Source organism: Macrosteles quadrilineatus, unplaced genomic scaffold, assembly GCF_028750875.1.
Source record: "Macrosteles quadrilineatus isolate MER2022 unplaced genomic scaffold, UCM_ALF_1.0 Scaffold_1__1_contigs__length_201487025, whole genome shotgun sequence".
In the NCBI taxonomy this organism is placed as follows: Eukaryota; Metazoa; Arthropoda; class Insecta; order Hemiptera; family Cicadellidae; genus Macrosteles; species Macrosteles quadrilineatus.
In genome coordinates, this window is record NW_026542594.1 from 130,109,384 (window position 1) to 130,129,596 (window position 20,213).

Consider the following 20,213-nt stretch of genomic DNA (forward strand, 5'->3'; position numbering starts at 1 on the left):
CTACTTGTACCTCATACGTCTGCGTCTATTTGTACCTACGACTAGTGACTAGTTGTACCTACGACTACTTGTACCTACGACTACTTGTACCTACGGCTAGTTGCATCTCCCCTTCAACTTGTCACCAGTTTAAGGGATTTATTTCATTTCTTGAAAAATCATACAATCTTACAACAATTTTTATAAACAACTTGCTACAAAAGCCAGAAAAATTTGGCTTGTTTGCAGTTCATTGAGAAAACCCTGTTCTTGATAACAATGTACTGTGTCCCTTGGTCAGTCCTTATCCATATTACACTTTGGTTTTCCTTATTTCTTGTCAAGATCTGCTATCATTGTTTTTTCCACTTAAACTCTACCTTTCTATAGAAAACTAACATTAACTAGCTCTAACAACAACTTAAAACAATTATCTTAAATAAATAAATTCTGAGTTTACAAAGACAATTAAATGAGTATAATGAAGTGTTTTTGTATGGTATTAGTCACGGAGAATATTACAACAAGTTCAAATTAAAAATGTATATGTTATTCTTATGGATATTACGTAAACTGGCGTAGTTTGGTTGTTGATGCATATACTTTAACAAATAAATTTATTTCACACTTAACTACTAACTTTTCTCAAAAACACATCTTAATTACCTTCTACGCAAACGTAATGAAAGCTTACTATAGTAGACGTCGCCCGGATCGGGCCAAAACCACCCCTAGATACGATAAATTAATTATTCCTAGCTGTTAGGGGTAGTATCTTAGCTGTTAGGGGTAGTATCGTAGGTTGTTAGGGGGTGAAAACCATGTGAAGTAACCTCATTTGTATACGTAGGTACCTTCGTTTATTAAATTAGTTATTAGATCATGGTAAGTACCTTTGTTTATTAAATTAATCATTAAACTACGGATAAAAAGTGTGACTGGTATTGAACCCCGGCCTCCTGGGTGATGGTCCGAAGCCTTATCAACTGGGCTACGACGTCAGTTATAGGTACAGTGTTTATAGTGGTAAATAACAACCTCATCTGATGATGTAAATCACCTAGTATGTATCCCGCCAATTAACATAACCTTCTGCCAGTTGTATTTCCGCCAAGACCGTTTCCTGCCATAACCTCACTTGTGTACGTTGTTATCTGCTTTCCCGCCATAACCTCACTTTACGTATTGTATATGTAGTCATTTATATTTAATTATTAAACTCAGTTTTAGGTACAGTGTTTATACATCGGTAAAATAATAATCTCAGTCTATAAAGTCTCAACACAACGTTAGTGTGTCCAATAGCGATTAGCGGAGGTCAATTGCTGATAGAGCGTCAATATTGATATCGTTATCTTTGATAATGATATCGTTATGATTCATTCCTCCATCCACACAAGATTCTTACTACAAATGATTGAGGTAAGTCGTATTTACTAAAAATTACTTTAACTTTATAATAACTAGTGTTGTAAACTTATGTCTGGCATTTTAGGATAAATAAAAACAAATTGTCTTACATAGGCTATAAATTTATTCTCTCTCTATTGTATTCTCTACAGAATGGACATCTGTATATTCTGTCGGCGTCGCGGGGATCGAGAACCAAGATGGCGGCCGTCCACAGCTGTTTAGCAAACTTGACAAAAAGTGAGGTTAGGTCAATTGGCGGTAACAGTTGGCAGGAAAGCCGATGACACCTCCTACATACACAAGTAAGGTAATATCAAATGACAACAAAGTAACAACTTGGCGGGAAAACAGAGGTTATAGGATGCATATACAAGATCACGTGATCAGATGAGTATCAAACCCGTGAACCTCTGAGCTAACAGTAATTGGCAGCACTAGTGTTGCTACCTAGTAGAGAGTTTGTAAACTATGACAACTAAAAAGATCTGGTGCTGCAACCTGGTGGAAAATTTTTAAACTAAAGAGATTTAAGCAGTACAAGTAATACATTGGTATAATCCATTAGTCTCAAGTTAATCATTACTATAAACTTGTTGCCATACCGTCGACACTAGCACTCCAGTAATAAATTAATAGACTTGTTTAGTTTGAGGTTACATATACTGCGAGGGATTTTTACCCTTAACGATAAATTTTGATTTCGACGAATTCCACAGATAGTTCAGGGTATGGGTGTCTAACTATCCAGGGGTCTAAAGTTAGCCTAAATCTCGATTTCCCTATATATCTCGAGGTTTAAGCTCAGTCCGCGGCAACCAAGTACACCTACAATGGACTCATCATCGCCCACCTCGAGATATCGAATTTGGACTTTGACCAAATGGTCTTTACTGTCGAATTTTCGCGGTAACTAATGTCAACCATCACCCTACCGACCTATTTGTAGGTTAAGGTAACTATCCGTTACCCTACCTTGTGTGTCGCGACTTATTCGGTCACGAGCTGGCACTTACCTCGTCCCGTAGTCCAAATCCGCTCTAACACAATTCACTGAGGCAGGGTATAACCCCTCCAATCAGCTAACTCCGCCGCGAGGTATTCCCTCACGGTACAATACCTACCTGCTCGTTGCTGGGGATAGGGTATGTCCCCTCCAAGCAGCCGAGCTTCGCCGCGAGATATTCCCTCACGGTACAATACCTACCTTCTAAGCCGACCCGTCGAGTGTTCTGCCCAAGTTATAACGCTTGGGTAGAACTAACTATACTAATATGGGGTTAGCTTATACTTACTGACACTATCCACCTCGGGCCTAAGACTGACTTACTATAAGCACGACCTATTAAGTCACGCTTATGGCTATAGTCGCGGTATATTCTACCACGACGGAACATACCTTGTGAGCTGTCTGACGTCCAACATCAAATCCAACTGACTAGTGCCCCAAATGCACCTGCTTATACAGGACCTTCCAGTGGCAGGGGTGTAGGGGTGAGGTAGGGGAGATAAGCTCGGCAGTCCAGTTGTGTTGCCGCTTGACCTTTGCCCTAACAGCTGATAAGCTCGGCCGCTGATGTTTACTTCCAACTATATCTCTCTCTCCCTCTCTAATCCTGACACTATTGTCATTCAGACTATTCAACTACACTTCCATTGTTTATAGCTACGTACCAGAATAATTTTAATAATTATATTTCTAACCAAACAGTTGGGTTTATGGCCTTACAAATTACAAAATAAAACGTGTATTCCTTCACAAAATAATGATACTTCTAACCAAATAAACTGTAAGGGAAAAATAACCCTTACAATACAAGAGATCACATAGTCAGTAGTTAATAAGACACTGCTACCTAGTAGAGAATTTGTAAACTACGACAACTTAGAGTAAAACATTTATACAAAATATATTAAATACCGTCAACACTTAGTGATAGACTTGTTTGGCTTGAGGTTATGTTACATATACAAAGTCACGTGATCGGCTAAGTATCAATTCCTTGAACCTCCCCACAGCCTCCCCTACCACCCATGTTTAGTGATTGGTAGGGATCAAACCCTTGATCCTCCAGAATTCATATACCATACCATATCACCCCAACCTAACATTTAGTAAGAATTGAACCCATAAACCTCTAAAACTCCCACTATACCAAGAACACATTTTTTACACACCTCAAAACACATAACATCCAACATTTAACAGTATTTACCATTTATGCTCAATGGTAAAGTTCCGCTTACGCATTATACACTACAACATATATACACACCCTATAAAATTTAGTATGGATCAAACCCTTAAAAAACCTACTACACATTTAGATTAAGTTTTATGCTCAATGGTAAAGTTCCGCTTAAGCCCAATTTTAACATCTATTTGTTTCACATTTATTATACACTATAGCATATATAAAATAAAACGTTTTTTTACTCTCTCCCCCTATATCATAGTACTAGCTGTACCCGCGGGCTTTGCCCCGTTTAACTTCACAAGTGAGCTCGTTCGCATGGCTCAATGACGTCCTGGTTGAAGTTCGTTCGCTACGCTCACTCACCTAAGGTTGGAGCTCGTTCGCTCCGCTCACTTGCCTTCAGGTTAGCTCGTTCGCTATGCTAACTCGCTTCCAGGTTGAAGTTCGTTCGCTACGCTCAGTCGCTCACTCACCTTTTGGTTGCAAATTGGCTGTAGTCATAAATTTAAAAAATAACAGTGCTGCACCCTGTTGGTAATCCTTTTAACTTTAATGCTATTGAACATCATAGAACAGAACCAACTTGTTTAAATGAAACAGCTGTTAAGAAATTCTTTTTAAATATGAAAAATCATAAGGTTAACATGGGAAAATCCAGAGCCACTGGGGCGGAGCCCGAAAGCCCGATCAGAATAAAAACTACTTATTTTTTCTATTTAATGCCCAAAGAATCAGTGTACCGAATTTCAGCCTCCTAGGTAAATGGGAAGTGGGAGAATTAGTGATGAGTGAGTGAGTGAGTGAGTGAGTCAGTCAGTGAGGGCTTTGCCTTTTATATATTTAGATATGGAGAAAGTATTGTTTTCGTCAAAATTTTCGAGTTTGAGTTTTGAGTGGATATATTCGTTTTGGGTCCCCCTGGACCCAAAAAAGTGGTTTTCGAAGTGATGTCTGTGTCTGTGTGTGTGTGTGTGTGTGTGTGTGTGTGTGTTTGTGTGATGGTTGTATGTGGGGATGTGTACAGAGCTACAGACTACAACAAAAGTCCGATTTTGATGAAATTTGGTATGTAGCCTATCCATGGCATCTAAAGAAGTATTTTTATTTTTTTAATTTTGATTTTTTAATGGTGGTTTCCTTATAAAACCCCATAAAATTACGGAAAAATTTAATTTTCTTGAAAATGGCCCGAACGACTTTGATAGAAATTTAGTGAACTCCGATCAAAAATCTCCGTTACGTTTTTATGACAAAATGTATGTTTACATTTATATGTCCAGGGTCGGATGGGGAATGGGGGTGGTTTTAGACACTATACCCCCCCCCTTGGAACCACCCTTAATACATAATTATGTATGTTAATAGTATTGCGTTTTCTGCCATCAACATATTTTCACTAATTCGTAGGAAAAACCAAAAATCTTTTCACCTGTTTGGTCACAATTCGTAAATTCTCCCTTGTATCTATTTGATTTGCAATAAATAATCATTTAACCTATTAGTGACAGTTTTGTAATAGTGTATACAATTTACATGAATAACTTACATGAATCAGGCACAAATTATTGAAATAAAATAAGTTTAAGTACAAAATATATTTTATACATAAATTACATTCAATTGGGTTTAACAAAAATGACTAGAAATAAAAGCACATTAAAATACTAACCTAATTAAGATAAATAATATAAAATTTATGACTTCTAATTCTTTTAGGTACTTTGGTATTATCCGGAGGCCACTTAAGGTACTATACTAATGTTTCATTACTATATTGTTAGTCATAGCTCAAGCACTGGTTGTAATATTTTGCTATATGATAAAGTTTTTATTTATTACACTTTATTGAAATTTTTCGATTTGGAGAGTAAGTTTTAGATGGTTTAAATAACATTTTGTGTTGCCAACAAATACACCAGAAGATTGTAATGAGGTTTAGAGTTTATTAGCTTATTTATTAGCTTAGTTATTGATAATACAGGACGGCGTTTACTTATAAATATTTTAGCCATTTTTGAGTTAGACATAAATGGTATTGTGTTATCTTTCAAAAGCTAATACCTCATAGTTTTCATGTGTATTATTAAACTATCAAGTTTATAACTGAACTATAAAGTAAGATGGATGGACCATTATTGTTATATACACTTAATTTATTCACATGACATTGATATGCACCTAAATACATTAGCTGATTTTTATTATTTAGTTTTGTATTTTTATAGTAAAAAATCTCTTAGAAGGTACTGTAATCTTTAATATGAAGGATATGGTATTAGAAGGATACTGTAATATCTTAGTCTTAGGTACTGTAATGCAACGAGCATACATAGTTTGTTTGAAATTCTGTAAATGCTCACCAAAGCATTAACCCCAAATAATCCAACAACACACAACAATTGGCGAGCGAGTGGCTCAGTCGGTAGCATAGATATATAAACACTGGATGTTTATAATTATATCGATGGTCAGTAGCGTCACGGACTTTTGGCCCAAGGCAGCGATGTCGTGGGTTTGGATCCTGGTCACTGCCGTAAACATTTTATCAGTACAGTTAGTTCACCCATATACATCGATGGTTCACCCTCGTACTGTGCCGGCTGACTGATTCTGGGCCGCTCCTTGCTGCACGATGCGCTGGAGAAAACACGATGAGTTTTAATAAAAATACCCCAAACACATAATTGAAGAGGAGCTCAAATGAGCAAGTAAATAATTTGAAGTGGAGCAGAACCCTTTTGTCCGAAGCTCCAATCTTAAGACGTCGCCACCACCGAAAAACGTGAAGATATCTCCGCCACCTGCACCTTTCAAGTGCTCTACGTTACCCCCTTTAGGGCCTCCTTCGGCAAGTGGGGCTGGGAACGGTTCAGAAAATGTTAGCGATGTAGACGTCGAACAGGCATTGCCGGGAACTATGCTGCCGATCAGTTCTGCTGTAGGGATGCCGAAGGAAACCTTCACAGCGACGTCGCGGTCGGAAGTCTCTGAGAAGGTGCTTCTGCGTCAAGAATATCTTGACGCAGATAGTAACATTGAAACCCGAGTCCGTGATATGGAGGTGACGATCAAGGCTATGCTGGACACCTTCCGGACCCAGAAAGCCGTAAATCAAGTAGTCAAAAATGGAATGGCCAAATTAGAAGATAAACAACAAACTGATACTGCATCCTCTTTGCTGATTGTCTTTGTCTTTGCCTGCCGTCTGGTGAGCAAGGCGGCCATGGAAAAGATTGCCGAAAAGGTGGTGTCCCTGCCCGATGAAAAACCGCCGCCTTCTAAGATACGTCAAAGGCCTTCCACATTGGAGAGTCCTCCAAAAAGAGAAGAAGGCGTCCAGACCAAAAAGACCACGGTAAAGGCCAAGGAGACTCAGACGGACCTCTCGTCTGCTGTGCCCAGATCCTTTTCAGACATAGCTGCAGCTAAAGCGAAGCGCCGACAGCCACAGCAACCCAAGACCCCCCTTCAGGGAAGTTCCCGAAAGGGGTCAGTTGTGGAGACACCTGGGACTGTGGGGGAAAAACGCCTTTCCAAAAAGGAGAAAAGGCAATTGAGTCGGGCGGAGGTCGCCTCTATGAAGAATGAGGCAGTGAAGGCACAGCCAACCAGCATGGCCCAAACTGCTCGGAAAAAGTCGCGGCCAAAAAAGCTCAGGACGGAGGCAATCCTGGTCAAACCCTCAGGGGGGATATCTTTTGCCGAAATCCTTGGTGTAATTAAGGCAAAAGCTAAGCCAGAGCAGACCGATACGGTTGTACGGTCGATTAGACAAACCCGGGACGGGGACGTTCTCCTTGAACTGGGTAGGTCGAAAGACAAGGCTGCTTTTACTGCCGAACTGAGGGCAGCTGTTGAAGGCCAGGGCACCATCCATGCTCTTGAGCCTAAAACATCAATCGAGGTTCGAAACATTGATTGTATGTCGACGGAGAGCGATGTTGTTGAGGCCCTGAAGAAAGCGGTAACCGAGCATGCCGGGCAAACGGCCGTCCTAAGGGTGTGGCTCACTAAACCCAATAGGAGTCAGCAGCCGATGGCGGTCGCCGAAATGGTAGACGCACACACCAGTTAGGTGTGGGCAGTGTAGTGTATTTAAAACTGCACTACAGCAAGCGAAATCACTCCCACGAAGATAAGAATCCTTCAGTGCAATCTTTGGCGATCCAGGACGGCTGACGCACTTCTTATCTGTCAGTTTGCCCTCAAACACGATGTCGACGCGCTCTTAGTCAGCGAACAGTACTAGTATCGAGATAGGGATCCATCTTTTTGGTTCCCTGATAGTCTTGATACTGCTGCATTCTGGGCTCGTAATGCAGCTTAACTACAAGTGCGAGGTCACGCGAATGGCCGAGGTTTAGTTTGGGTTCGGTGAAGGGATGTCACTTATTTCAGTGTCTACCTTACTCCCAACGAGGCCATCCGTGACTTTTGTGAAAGGATAGACCGCTTGGAACAGAGCGTGCGCGATACCACTGGACACGTCGTCGTGGGTGGGGACTTTAATGCTAGGGCTATCGGAGTGGGGAATGACCCTCACCAACTCCCGTGGCAAGTATATTCTGGACTTTGCTGCCAGAGCCGGACTTGTTGTCGTCAACGAGGGCAACACGCCAACTTTCCACCGCCCAAGGATGCAGGGGATGATCCCAGATATTACCCTTGCATCTGAGTCCCTTTTGCCAAGGATCAGAGCCTGGAGAGTCCTGGAGGATTACACGGCCAGTGACCACCAGTACATAATTTTTGACGTTCTGGATGGTCATCAGAGACAAGTAGCCGCGTTTCGTCAAGTACCCGTTCGATGGAACATTGAAAAACTGGACCTTGCAAAATTCAACGGAGCCATCCTACGAAGAACGCCGGTGGTTTATCCCGCAACTGGCGTGGCTCACGCAGACACGATGGGACTGATTGTCTCTGCCTGTGATGAGTCTATGCCTCGCAGGAGATACCGGTGCAATAAGCGACCTGTGCACTGGTGGACTGCCGAGATTGCGGAATTGCGTCGAGCAGCATTGAGAGCCAGAAGACTTGCTACCAGGACTAGAGAACACCTAGACAGACGTCGTAAGTCGGATGCTTATAAGGTAGCTAGGAGGTCTCTTCATCGAGCCACCAATCGGAGTAAACGCAGTTGCTGGGAGATATTAAGGGACGATGTCGATTACAACCCGTGGGGCCTGGGTTACAAAATTGAAGACAAGAAACTTGGCACCCACTCTCCACCTTCCGTCATGGACAGGGTCACTATGGAGAGGATAGTCAAGTCCCTTTTCCCGGCTCACACATTGCGCCCCCTGCGGGATTTCGGAAGGAAGTACGACGTGCCACTTTTCAGCCCTGAAGAGCTGGAGGCGACCGTCCTATCCCTGAAGAACAATAAGGCTCCTGGACCTAATGGGGTACCCGGCGAAGTCCTCAAGAAGGTTTTTGACAACTAACCCCTTGATCCTTTTGCGCACGTACAACGCCTGCCTAGCCGAAGGAGTCTTCCCCTCATGCTGGAGGAAAACAGCTAGGCTTGTGCTTGTTGGGAAGGGGAAGGGAGACCTAGACCTGCCATCCTTCTACAGACCTCTGTGTATGTTGGATACGGCTGGCAAAGTCCTCGAGAAGATGATCCATTCCCGGCTGAATTCAGCCATGGTCGCTGCGGGGGACCTGTCCCCTCGACAGTATGGATTCAGGTTGGGGCGATATACTTTTGACGCTGTTGAGGAGGTGAAGCAAGCCGTGATGAGAGCTGAGGATTTTAACCACTACTCTCGTAAGGTTGTGCTGCTCGTGACACTCGATGTGCGAAACGCATTTAATTCAGCGAGGTGGTGCGATATGCTGGATGCTCTAGAGAACACCTTCCACGTTCCGGCATACCTCATGCGTATCATAGAGGATTATCTCCGGTTTTGCCTCCTCATGTATGACACTACACGAGGCCCACGGACGATGAGTGTCACTTCCGGTGCTGCCCAAGGTTCCATACTCGGTCCAGACCTCTGGAATGTCGCGTATGAGAGCCTTCTGAGGTCTGAAATGCCTGAGGAAACGGTTTTGGTTGGGTACGAAGACAACGTTGCAGTTTTGATAGCTGCACGTAGCGTCGAGCTGGCTCAGCTAAAGCTGAACCGAGTTATGCGTACCATAAACGCATGGATGGCAGACCACGGTTTCTCGCTCACTTTGAGCAAAACTGAGATCATTATATTAACAAAATAACGGATTCACACCATCCCCGTTGAGGGTAGGGGCCGTCAAAGTCCAGACCGTTCGCTCTGCCAACTACCTTGGGGTTATGGTGGACAGAAATTTTAGCTGGCGGGATCAGATTTTCCGTACGGCACACAGTACCGCTAGGGTGGTTTCCTCTCTTAGCCGGTTGATGGCCAATGTCGGAGGGCCTCAGTCTAGCCGTAGAAGTCTGTTAATGTCTTCTGTCCAGTCCGTTCTCTTGTACGGTGTGGAGGGGTGGGCAGACGCTCTCAACAAGGAGGTATACAGGATGCGGCTCGCCCGAGTGCAGCGCCAGGCAGCACTAAGAGTTGCATCCGCCTACCGAACAGTGTCCGAACCCGCCGTCCTGGTGGTTGCTGGAGTATACCCGTCAATCTTTTGGCGGCGGAGAGAAAGGCAATTTATCGGTGCCGCTTTGAGGACCAGGCACGAACAGAGGAACACACCCGAACCTACCAGCTGTGGCAGGAGAGCTGGGAACAGGAGACACGGGGACGCTGGACCAGGCAACTGATACAGCAGGTCAAACCTTGGGTTAATCGGCGGTGCGGAGAGGTGGACTTCTATCTCACCCAATTTCTGACGGGTCACGGCTTTTTCCGGTCGTACTTGTTCTGGATGGGCAAAGCCATGTCACCCGATTGCATATACTGCCCAGGCATTCCCGATGACGTGGAACAAACCTTTTTCCACTGCCAGCGTTGGGAAAGGCCCCGCCTGGAGGCTCAACAGTTAGTAGGACTGCTGTCGGTGGACACGGTCATACCGATGATGACGGAGGGTGAGGAAAACTGGACCTTTGTGTTACATTACATCCAGGGTAGTTCACTACACATTACTTCTCCGTGCCATGAAGCTCGACCTTGACCAGGATGCGGCGTAGTTTATAAAGTATCTAAATACCAGAAACGGTGAGAGCCCTGAGGGCTTAGGTCACATGTTGGCCTGACTTGAAGTAATGTGACAAACAATTCCAGGTCTGTGTCCAACAGAGTAGAGGGGTTTTTTTTAGTGAGTAGTCTGTGATAAATCCAGGAGTAGTTGGTCTATGTGGACGGGCAAATGCAAGGTTAAAAGATGCCGCTATCCTCTTTAAAAATATTTATCTATACTATCTTTTTGTGCTGTACAGATTAAGAGGCAAAATACGATTTTGTAATGGATTAAAACAAAAACTAAATTGTAGAACTTTCATGGTAAAATTTTGAAAAAGGTTTCTGAAAAAGGATTTGGACAACTGTTGATAAAAAATATGTTAAGATGAACATGGTAATGTTTATTTTACCTACTCTAGTAAGATATCAAACTAACCAAAAAAAGAATGGCCAGATCTCATTTAATTACTAAATTAAAACATTGAAAAATCATTATATAAAGGTCTTGTATTGGGGTTTCTTTTTATAAACCTGTGATAAAGAGTAGAACTATTGACACTATTTCAAAGTGCTATGCTAAATTTGGATTTAAAAAATTTTATCCAGCTAAAGTATATTGCTACTTTTTTCCTATTTCATAAAATTAAGTGGTTTTCATCCTGTTATTTCTTTACCATCCTTCAGTTTGTATGATGCTTGAAATAGTATATTTCGTACCTAGGGCCGAAAATGAGGTTTTGCCGTCTCGAGTTAGTTCTTAAGTTCGAGACGAAGTCGAGAACTTAAATCGATGGAGAGCTGCAAAACCATTTCGGTCCGTGGTACGAACGCTATTTTTCACCACACTATACCCTATTACCACTATTCACCATTATAATAATAATGCACACTGATAGTCAACACAACTACAACTTTAAGGTTATGTGAAGAAATAATTTGAGGAATCAGCAAAAATAAAAATAAATAGTTGCTAGGCAACGGTGACAATAACACAATTTTTTTTGCCATGCTATGGATTTTGATTGTGTATTTAAAATGCATTCATGTTTTATGTAAGTAACCGGACAGCTGATTTTGCGGCCCCGGCCTGTAAAAACCTGCTCGGTCCCCAAATTACGATGACAGCTGGCATGGCCAGCAAAACGTATCTTTCAGCCACCAATTAACATATGTAATACAGCCAAAAACATCATAGTGTGGTGAAAAAATGTTATCTAAGTTGTTTTATTTGTAACCATTGTCCTTGATAAGCTAAATGTTTTGCACATATATTTACAAAAAAATGTGCATCCTATCGATTTTACCATTCAGAGATAATTAATATCAAAAGCGAGTAACATTAAGAGGAGAAGGAGGGGATCCGTATCTCTCATAAGTATTATCTGGAAGTGGAGATATGGTTCTTATACGAGGAATGGTTTCCATTTTGGAAGTAGATGGAGTATTTGGCCGATCAGAATAGAAGTTAGGGTTGCTCTGGCCACGGGAAACAACAATGGGATTCACAGAATCGTAGAGAGCTTGTGTGGAACGATAATTTATATCTACAACACTATTTGATGACTGGTACGCCAACGACGGCAAAGCACTTGCCAAGTGGTCCCTTACAATACCAGTCACCATTAAATATGTGCGAGGGATAAATATAGTTACTAAAAGAACAGTGGCAGTGCCAAAAAGTCCGGACACAACAAACATGTCATTGTACTCTCTGGGGAAAAGAATGTAGCCTGCAACCCAACCAAACCATACCAACATGCACAATACAGAGCTAACTGCAAAAAAGGATCCTTCATGATAGTTACGCTTTGATCTGATAATGAACGGAGATACAAAGACAAGTAACACTAATAAAAACATATCGTAACATAGTGACAGAATAAATAAGTAACCGTCAGTCATCGTATAACACTGATCTTGAGGTAAAAATCTCCAGTTTACAGCCCAAAACTGAATACTCAGACCAATTTGTACAGCTGCAATGAAAAAACATAACACAGTCTGATGATACCCATTGATATGACTCATGAAACCTCCATCCTGATCACAAGATGCGAGCATTAGACTTCTGGCCAACATTATGGAGAAAGTCAAAGCATAAGAAAGATTTGTCCCAAACAACTTCGCAGCACAAAAGACCCCTTTGTAAAAGTGATGATCATCTACTACGGTAAAAGCAAATGGAAGAATCGATCCATAAGTAAAAATTATGGAAACAAGCAAAAGAAATGAAAATGTAGGATTTCCTTCCAAAATATCCCGCTTACAAATTCGAATCAATATGAATATACCAATCGCAACGGAACATACCACTCCTACCGCTGAAACAGACACAATCGCTGCTATCCACGATTCCGATCGAAACACAACCATATTCACTAGTGTCTGACGATTTCTTTCTTCCTCAAAATAGTTTTGATAAATTTCATTATAGTTGGCACAGTCACTGCAATCGAGACCAGAGACATTTTCATTTGGAACCCTTCGGCATAAACTTGCACTGGTTTTATTTGCTTCTTCAGAGACAAAAGCCCATTCATCATGGATAATTTTGAAAGATCCAAAATGTTGGTAGAATGTAGAGTCATCAGGAATTTTGTGGTACACTGTATATCCATAAAATTCATCTGCACTCATTTGCAAGACGTTCAGGACGTAGGTGACAAGATGTGGAGTGCTCAGTATGTTCTGTGTGGTGATGTGATGTTGAGTCGGTGTAAAGGCATCACATATGGTGCTCGGAGGACAGGATGCTGCTAGATTAGATTTGAATAAATTCAGTATCTGGAAGATATCTGCAGCCATTTGAACAAGGAGTGGAGCCTGAATAGCTTCTGCCAATTTTGTGGAATTTTCAAGGTCTGGGACTTCAATCAGGGATGGGACAAGAGTATATGTCTCACGTGGAAGTCGATCTGAAAGCAGAAAATTATACAGTAAATACAGGGAAATAATATTACTGTACAAATTATAATTGTAATACAACAGCATTCAAAGAATATTATGAATAAATATCATTAGAGTGTTCAGGTATTTGGTGATCATATTTTACCTGGCATAACAGTGAAAATATCCTTCTTCATAAAAATTATTACAAAAACACAACATGCTATAGTATGAAGACTTTCTCGAATACACTAACCCTCACTTTACGGGATCCAGCAGAAACATGTAAACTTTCGTGTTTATTCCAAATGATTCTTTAAATAAGCAAAATGTTAAAATATACTCGGAGTCGCCTTATGTAGTGCGGGGCCCTGTGCAAACGTTCAAAAGGACCCCTAACTACTACAAAAGGTCTCCCTCCCCCCATCAACATATTTGTTGCTCATGCTCATAGGATGATAAATCAAAATCATTACAATCGTGGCAACATCTGCCATTATCTTTTACAATCACAATGGATATATTTTTATCAAACATGACAAACTTATTAATTCCCAGATAGCAAGGACCCTTGATTCAAGGTAAACTTTTCCCTACAATTTGCATTCACAATTCAAGGTTGCAAATATTAGGAACATTGTGGCTGGATTCAAGGACAACAAAATACTGCCCTTTTTGAGTTCATAGATTCCGCCCTGAAACAGAGTCAACAAAACAACAGCGCGAATTCCCATGATGCAGTTCGACCAAGCGACGCCAGCCAGACGCCAGGATCCACCCCTAAACAATCCTAACCTCTTTGTCTTTGTCTTTGTGTGTCTTGTCAGTTTGTCTTTTTGCGACGTTTGTTTCTCGCGTTATTACTATATCAGAGTTTTTAGACATAAAGTATTCATATTGAAGTTAGTTTTTGTCAATTTTCAATTTCTTTGTTCATAGTTAATTCCATAGTGTTCGATTTTAGAAGACTAACTGCAACAAAAGTGCTTGTGAGCCAACGAAACATAAAGGTGAGTCAGCTAATCTTTTTATTGTATTCATAATATTTTTTCCATTCTTATGATAAGATATTTGTGTTAGAATGCTAATCATACTGACATTAGAACCTCAAGTTACAAATGCTCTGAAAATTATCTTACAACAATAAACTGCCAAATTTGGACTAGGATCCAGAATAATTCTAGGCCTGTGCTTGCCCTAGGCCTCATGACTGGTGAATTGTTTTTTAGTTGGCCTAGAAAGTATTGTGATCCGTTGGAATATTGTATCTGGAATTGTTCAAGACCTAGTTACTTATTTTTGCCAAATCCGGTGGGCTACAATATTATGAACACACAAGCCAATATGTAACTTAATGATGCAGTTTTTTATCAGCGTAGATTGTCTTAAGTTATCATAGGCCGAAGTTATGAAGTTTCATTTAAGAATGAAGAAATGATTTTCGATGGATTGGATAAATAGACCTAGGCCTATAGAAAAATATTTTAATTTAGCTTAGGCCTATGTCTTAACCCTTAATTTGGCAAACAAATATTTTTTTGAAAACTACTTTTTCCTTGCAATATTTTAATCAAAAGGGTCCAAAGGAACATCAAAAAAATAATTTTAAAATTCTTCTAAGTATTTTTCATAATTTTTTCATTTGTGCCATTTTTGGCACTTTGCCAAAGATGCGGAGATTTCTCTAGGAATCTTATGTTGAATTAAATACAACAAGTGTATCTGTATAGCACTTAAATATAAACTTTAGGGTTTGAATAAGTCGACATTATCACATATTGGATATCAAAATTGTATAACTGTAATTATATGTAAGATATAAAAAAATCAATTTCTCCACAAAAGTTATCAATCCAATATAAAATGGTATAAACGTCATTATAAAAAATGAACTAAAATGTATACACATGTAAAACTTCTACAAAAATATGTGATTACAATAGAAAATACATTATTATATAATTTATTGATATTTCGTTAGTCATGCCCATTAGGAAAATCGTTTGACATTTCATTAGAGTATGTCCATCAAGAAACGTCATCTACTTTTGGTGAAACCCCACAAAACAATTGCTATTTTCTTTGAGTTACAGCCTCGCATTGCCCTTTGAACACTTTATCGACGATTTTTTATTTTTGCAAAATCTGCATCCTCCTCTTGATGTATACAAAGAAAGGGTAGTGTCCAACACCATCAAAGCGTACATCTTCAACATACATCAGATCAGCTGGTGTGAGAAGAAGTAAATCCTCGTCTTTTAGAACTTGTCTTTTACTCCTTTCTTTGGTTAGCGATTCAAAAATCCCATAACTAAAAATTTTTAGTGACATATTGTTTTGCTGGTTTTCAGTTTAATTATTTTCAACGTGGCAGCAATGCGTTATTCCACGATATGTCGATACAGTGAGCAAATATTTGTAAGTACCAAAGTCTTTATCGGAATGCACACTCAACTTTCATATAAGAATATTCGAATTTAGCAGGAAATAAAATTCTTTTTGGTAGATATTTGTTGCCATGGATGGTCGGGATTTTTGTAAAGCCAAAGTCTTTTCCAAACAGCCTAGTGAAAAATCTTTCCTCACAAAAACATTTTTATTTTACAATTTGTGCAAATAAAGAGACATACATTTACAAATATAAATACCTTTCACTGTTTTATTAACAGTGTGCCACTTTAGGCGCGCTCAATAAATTAAAAAAAAATAACTGCATCTTTGGTAATGTGCCATTTTTGGCACGCCCAAAAATTTTCATTGTTCCCTGGTTCTTTGGCAATGTGCCATTTTTGTCACACTCAAATTGTTTAGTTTATAAAAAAATCAATATTCATATTTAAGCTAATTACTGACCTGGGTTATGTTTTCTCATCTTTAATCTGTGCAAATCACTTAGATATATAAGTAAACAGCCTAAAATATTGAAATAAGAAGTAATTTACTAACCTTCTACACTAAGCCTCCATACTTCCTTTTCTATATGTTGGTCTAAAGTGATAGTAATTTTCAAAACATCCACTATAGTGCGCTAAACCATAATAGCAATAGGCAAAGAACCTTTGGACGCCGTTTGTTGGAATTAAAAAGTTAGCGAACGTGACATTTTTTTGAATCCTCATGTGCCAATAATGGCACGCTGTCAAATTAAGGGTTAAGTTATAGACTTGGTACTGTAGCCTAGGTCTAAGGGCTTATCCTAGTCCTATGTCCTGATGCTAGGGTTTTTCGGCAAACGTTTAGATGGGTTAAGATTAGCATCTCTCAAAGATTTTAAGTTTTGTACCTGTACGCCATACCCATTGATTAAACTAAGTAAAGGTAGGCTACCGTAATGAACTAATTTAAAACAACCTTCTACAAAATGTCACTTGACTGGAGACCTGCCATTTTGGTTTTATGTAGCTGTTAACTTTAAATCATATCCTGGTAACTTGTGCCTATTTAAGTTACTAAAGATGTATATTGCCCATGCTGTAAGTTGTAAAGTTATTGTAACAAGGTTACCTAGGCTGCTGTGTTATTTTTCAAATTAACTAATTAGCTTCAGCGAACACAGATTTGAAACAAGTGGCTTGCCGTTTGAACAAACGTTACAAGATGAGTTGCCATCTTGCTTTACATCAAAATTTGCAGAATTTAGAACTGTAATTTAGACATTATTATGAATAACTTGGTCTGTGTGCTGCAATTTAACTTACGGTACCGGTATTAACAATTTTGGAAAAATTCTGAAATTTTCTGCTTTAAATAAACCTTACCATTTGTAGGCCTATAGTTTTTAAATTTTATTGATGATTTGTAATTTAAAACAAAAAATATTAATAGCCTAAATCATAACTTAATATTATTAAAACCTTAGAGTAAGAAAGTTAGTAGGTTAAACTTACTAAAACTTTCGTTTGTTGGTCAAATAAAAATTCACTTGGAAGAAAGTTGTTTAAAAAAAAATAATGCCAGACTTATGGTTTACTTCTTTTTCCATCTTGCTTAATTTAGCCAGAATTTCAGGTTGAACAGAGAGGCAAGACCATTGAACGAGTCTAAACTAATTTTTTTGTACTTGATTCATTTGGTAAATCCCACTGTACACCCCTGAAAACACACACTGACCAATTATGTCTATTCTGTACTTTACTACAGAAGTGAGATTGTCAAAGCTAGTTTGTTAAATACAAATACATGGCATATTCTCTCTAAAAGCTGATTGTTTTGTATTTTTCTTCCAATACTAGCTGTAACCCGCGGGCTTTGCCCCGTTTAACTTCTTAATTTTCAAGATGATCTCGTTCGCATGGCTCAATCACGTCCTGGTTGAAGTTTGTTCGCTACGCTCACTCACCTTTAGATTGGAGCTCGTTCGCTACGCTCACTCACCTTTAGGTTAGAGCTCGTTCGCTGCGCTCACTTGCCTTCAGGTTAGCTCGTTCGCTACGCTAACTCGCCTCCAGGATGAAGTTCGTTCGCTACGCTCACTCACCTTTTGGTTGCAAATTAGCTGTTGTCATAAATGTAAAAGAAATAATAGTGCTGCACCCTCTTGGTAATCCTTGTAACTTTAATGCTATTAAACATCATAGAACAGAATCAACTTGTTTAATTGAAACAGCTGTTAAGATTCATTAATTCCATTTCTCATAAGGTTAACATGGGAAACTCCAGAGCCACTGGGGCGGAGCCCAGAGGTCGGAGGGTAAGATCCTTTCTTAGTGATCGTCTACTACCCAAAAGGATGATGCCTGCCAAGATTCAGGTTCCTAGGTCTTATGGTTTCTGAGATTTCGTGATGAGTGAGTGAATGAATGAGTCAGTGGTATTTGAGCTTTATATAGATTTGCATAACAAATTCTTTTGTTATTGTTATCTATTATGAGGCGTTTCACTTAAACTGTTTCAGTTGTAGCCAAGAGATTGTTGGCTGAAGCCACTGAATTGAAAGTAAAAAAAAACTGCATCCGTGCATGGCTGTGACAAGCCAAATTTAGGGCCAGTACCTAAAAGGTTTGTAGAGCATATTAGTTATAGAACTGTTTATTTCATAAGGTTTACTTTTGTTGTTACAGTAGAACCTCGATAGTTCGACACTCCCTGTAGTTCGACACAGGCCGTGATGACAAGACATGGCATCAGTGGCCGATGACGGGTTCACCAAGGTTAAAAACTAGAGCATTCTTAGTGTTTTCGTGCATGGAAAAACTCAATAGGTAGCCTACTTAAAATATCCCATTAACTTACATTTTTTCTAAGATCCAAAGTGTAAAAAGCATGTGACGTAAATTATGAGGGGCGAATAAGATTGTATTTACTGAGCAGCCTACCCCTAGTACCAGCCACGCTCAAATTTCTTCCCCGGGGTGCTGAGAAGGATTCACGGTTTTGACTGATTAATTATTTTAATTTAATCTAAGGTTCAGAGCTCTAGAAGCGCTCAAAAGATCCTGCAGACGCCCAGGAGGAGAGCAATATCATCCTCGCCTTTGTTAAAATGTTATTGCAAATTTTGCCTAACTTTTAGAATAACTGTAGGACAGACGAGTACTCTACCCTGGCCAATTCGATAAAACTACCTACTCGTTTAAACTGTTGCAACAACGGGTTTTAGAATTCTAATAACAAGTCTCGGGTTTGTTAATTTGGTTTATTAGTATAAGGAACATACAAGGGTAGTTTTTCAAGTAAGAGCCAGTTTCTGCGTATAAATCCATAATTCGCTTAAGTACGCTGCAGCAAGGCTCCTCGCCACTTGCTGGTATCATTTGTGAACAGAATGACACAATTTGCAGCTCTGTAGCTGACATGTACCTACATTTCGCTGTGTGTTTCAACAATTTTTTAGACTTTTTGTCCCCGTACGCTAGGCTGGAGCCCGGGATTGTTTTTCACATTACTTCAGGCTAGACCTAGGGGTTACGGCATTATCACTTAGTTAAAATCCATTGGTGATTTGGCAGGATTTGAACCCTGGACCCCAGGAACCGGAATGACCGCGCTCTAACCACTAGACCTGCTCGCTCCCCAATTTTTTAGACTATTGATAATGTCAATGATAATCAGGGCCGGAGAGAGCCATCATGGGCCCCTGGGCTCAGCGATCCTGGGCCCCCTATTTACTTGATTTAGTGTCCAGCCGTCTCCGTGCCGTTTTGTCACACAAATAACTATATTAATAAATGTTTGCTCACAGTTTCAGCTTTAATCACAGTCAAAACAATTCAAGTAAAAAATTACTTAGTGAACTGGAAAACCATGCTGAAATTTTTAACTCAAGCAGATTACATGTACAGAAAAAATTTAAAAAAAAATTAGATAAAACATACTCCCTTAGTCGATACTTTATGATTTTTTTTGTTGCAGGAAAAGAGGAGTTATTGGTGCACAGAATAGGAACATCAGGCTGAGGTTATGCGACAGTAAATAATGTATAAGTAAAATGTCACTTAATTTAACTCATGTTCTAATTTTCAAGTTTGTTTTATACTTTATATTTTCATAAAATAAATTTACTATAACCAATGTCACTTGCTACATTTTATTTATACCCCCACAAATAGTGATATTTTGGCTATGTTTGAAGAACTGTTTTGAACTTTTAAACTTTTTGTTGATCACTGAGATGTCTTTTCTAAAGCAG

At 39.7% G+C, this 20,213-nt stretch overlaps 1 protein-coding gene and 1 long non-coding RNA gene across 2 annotated transcripts in view; one reads left to right on the plus strand and one right to left on the minus strand.

Annotated features, from left to right (window-relative positions):
- Window positions 1-1,563: 1,563 nt before the first annotated feature.
- The window catches only part of LOC128984922 (uncharacterized), a 69,598-nt gene continuing 50,948 nt past the window's right edge, over window positions 1,564-20,213 (minus strand). The window contains exons 8-9 of the mRNA XM_054404295.1: window positions 13,010-13,614; window positions 1,564-1,682 (exon numbers count right to left, since the gene is read on the minus strand). Of these exons, the coding sequence (XP_054260270.1) occupies window positions 1,641-1,682; window positions 13,010-13,614 (647 nt within the window). The 3' untranslated portion in view covers window positions 1,564-1,640. The remainder of the gene's footprint in view (window positions 1,683-13,009; window positions 13,615-20,213) is intronic.
- LOC128984933 (uncharacterized) lies at window positions 14,166-20,143 on the plus strand. Its single transcript, XR_008490005.1, has 3 exons — window positions 14,166-14,595; window positions 18,646-18,786; window positions 19,937-20,143. It is a non-coding gene; the product is annotated as an uncharacterized LOC128984933 (long non-coding RNA).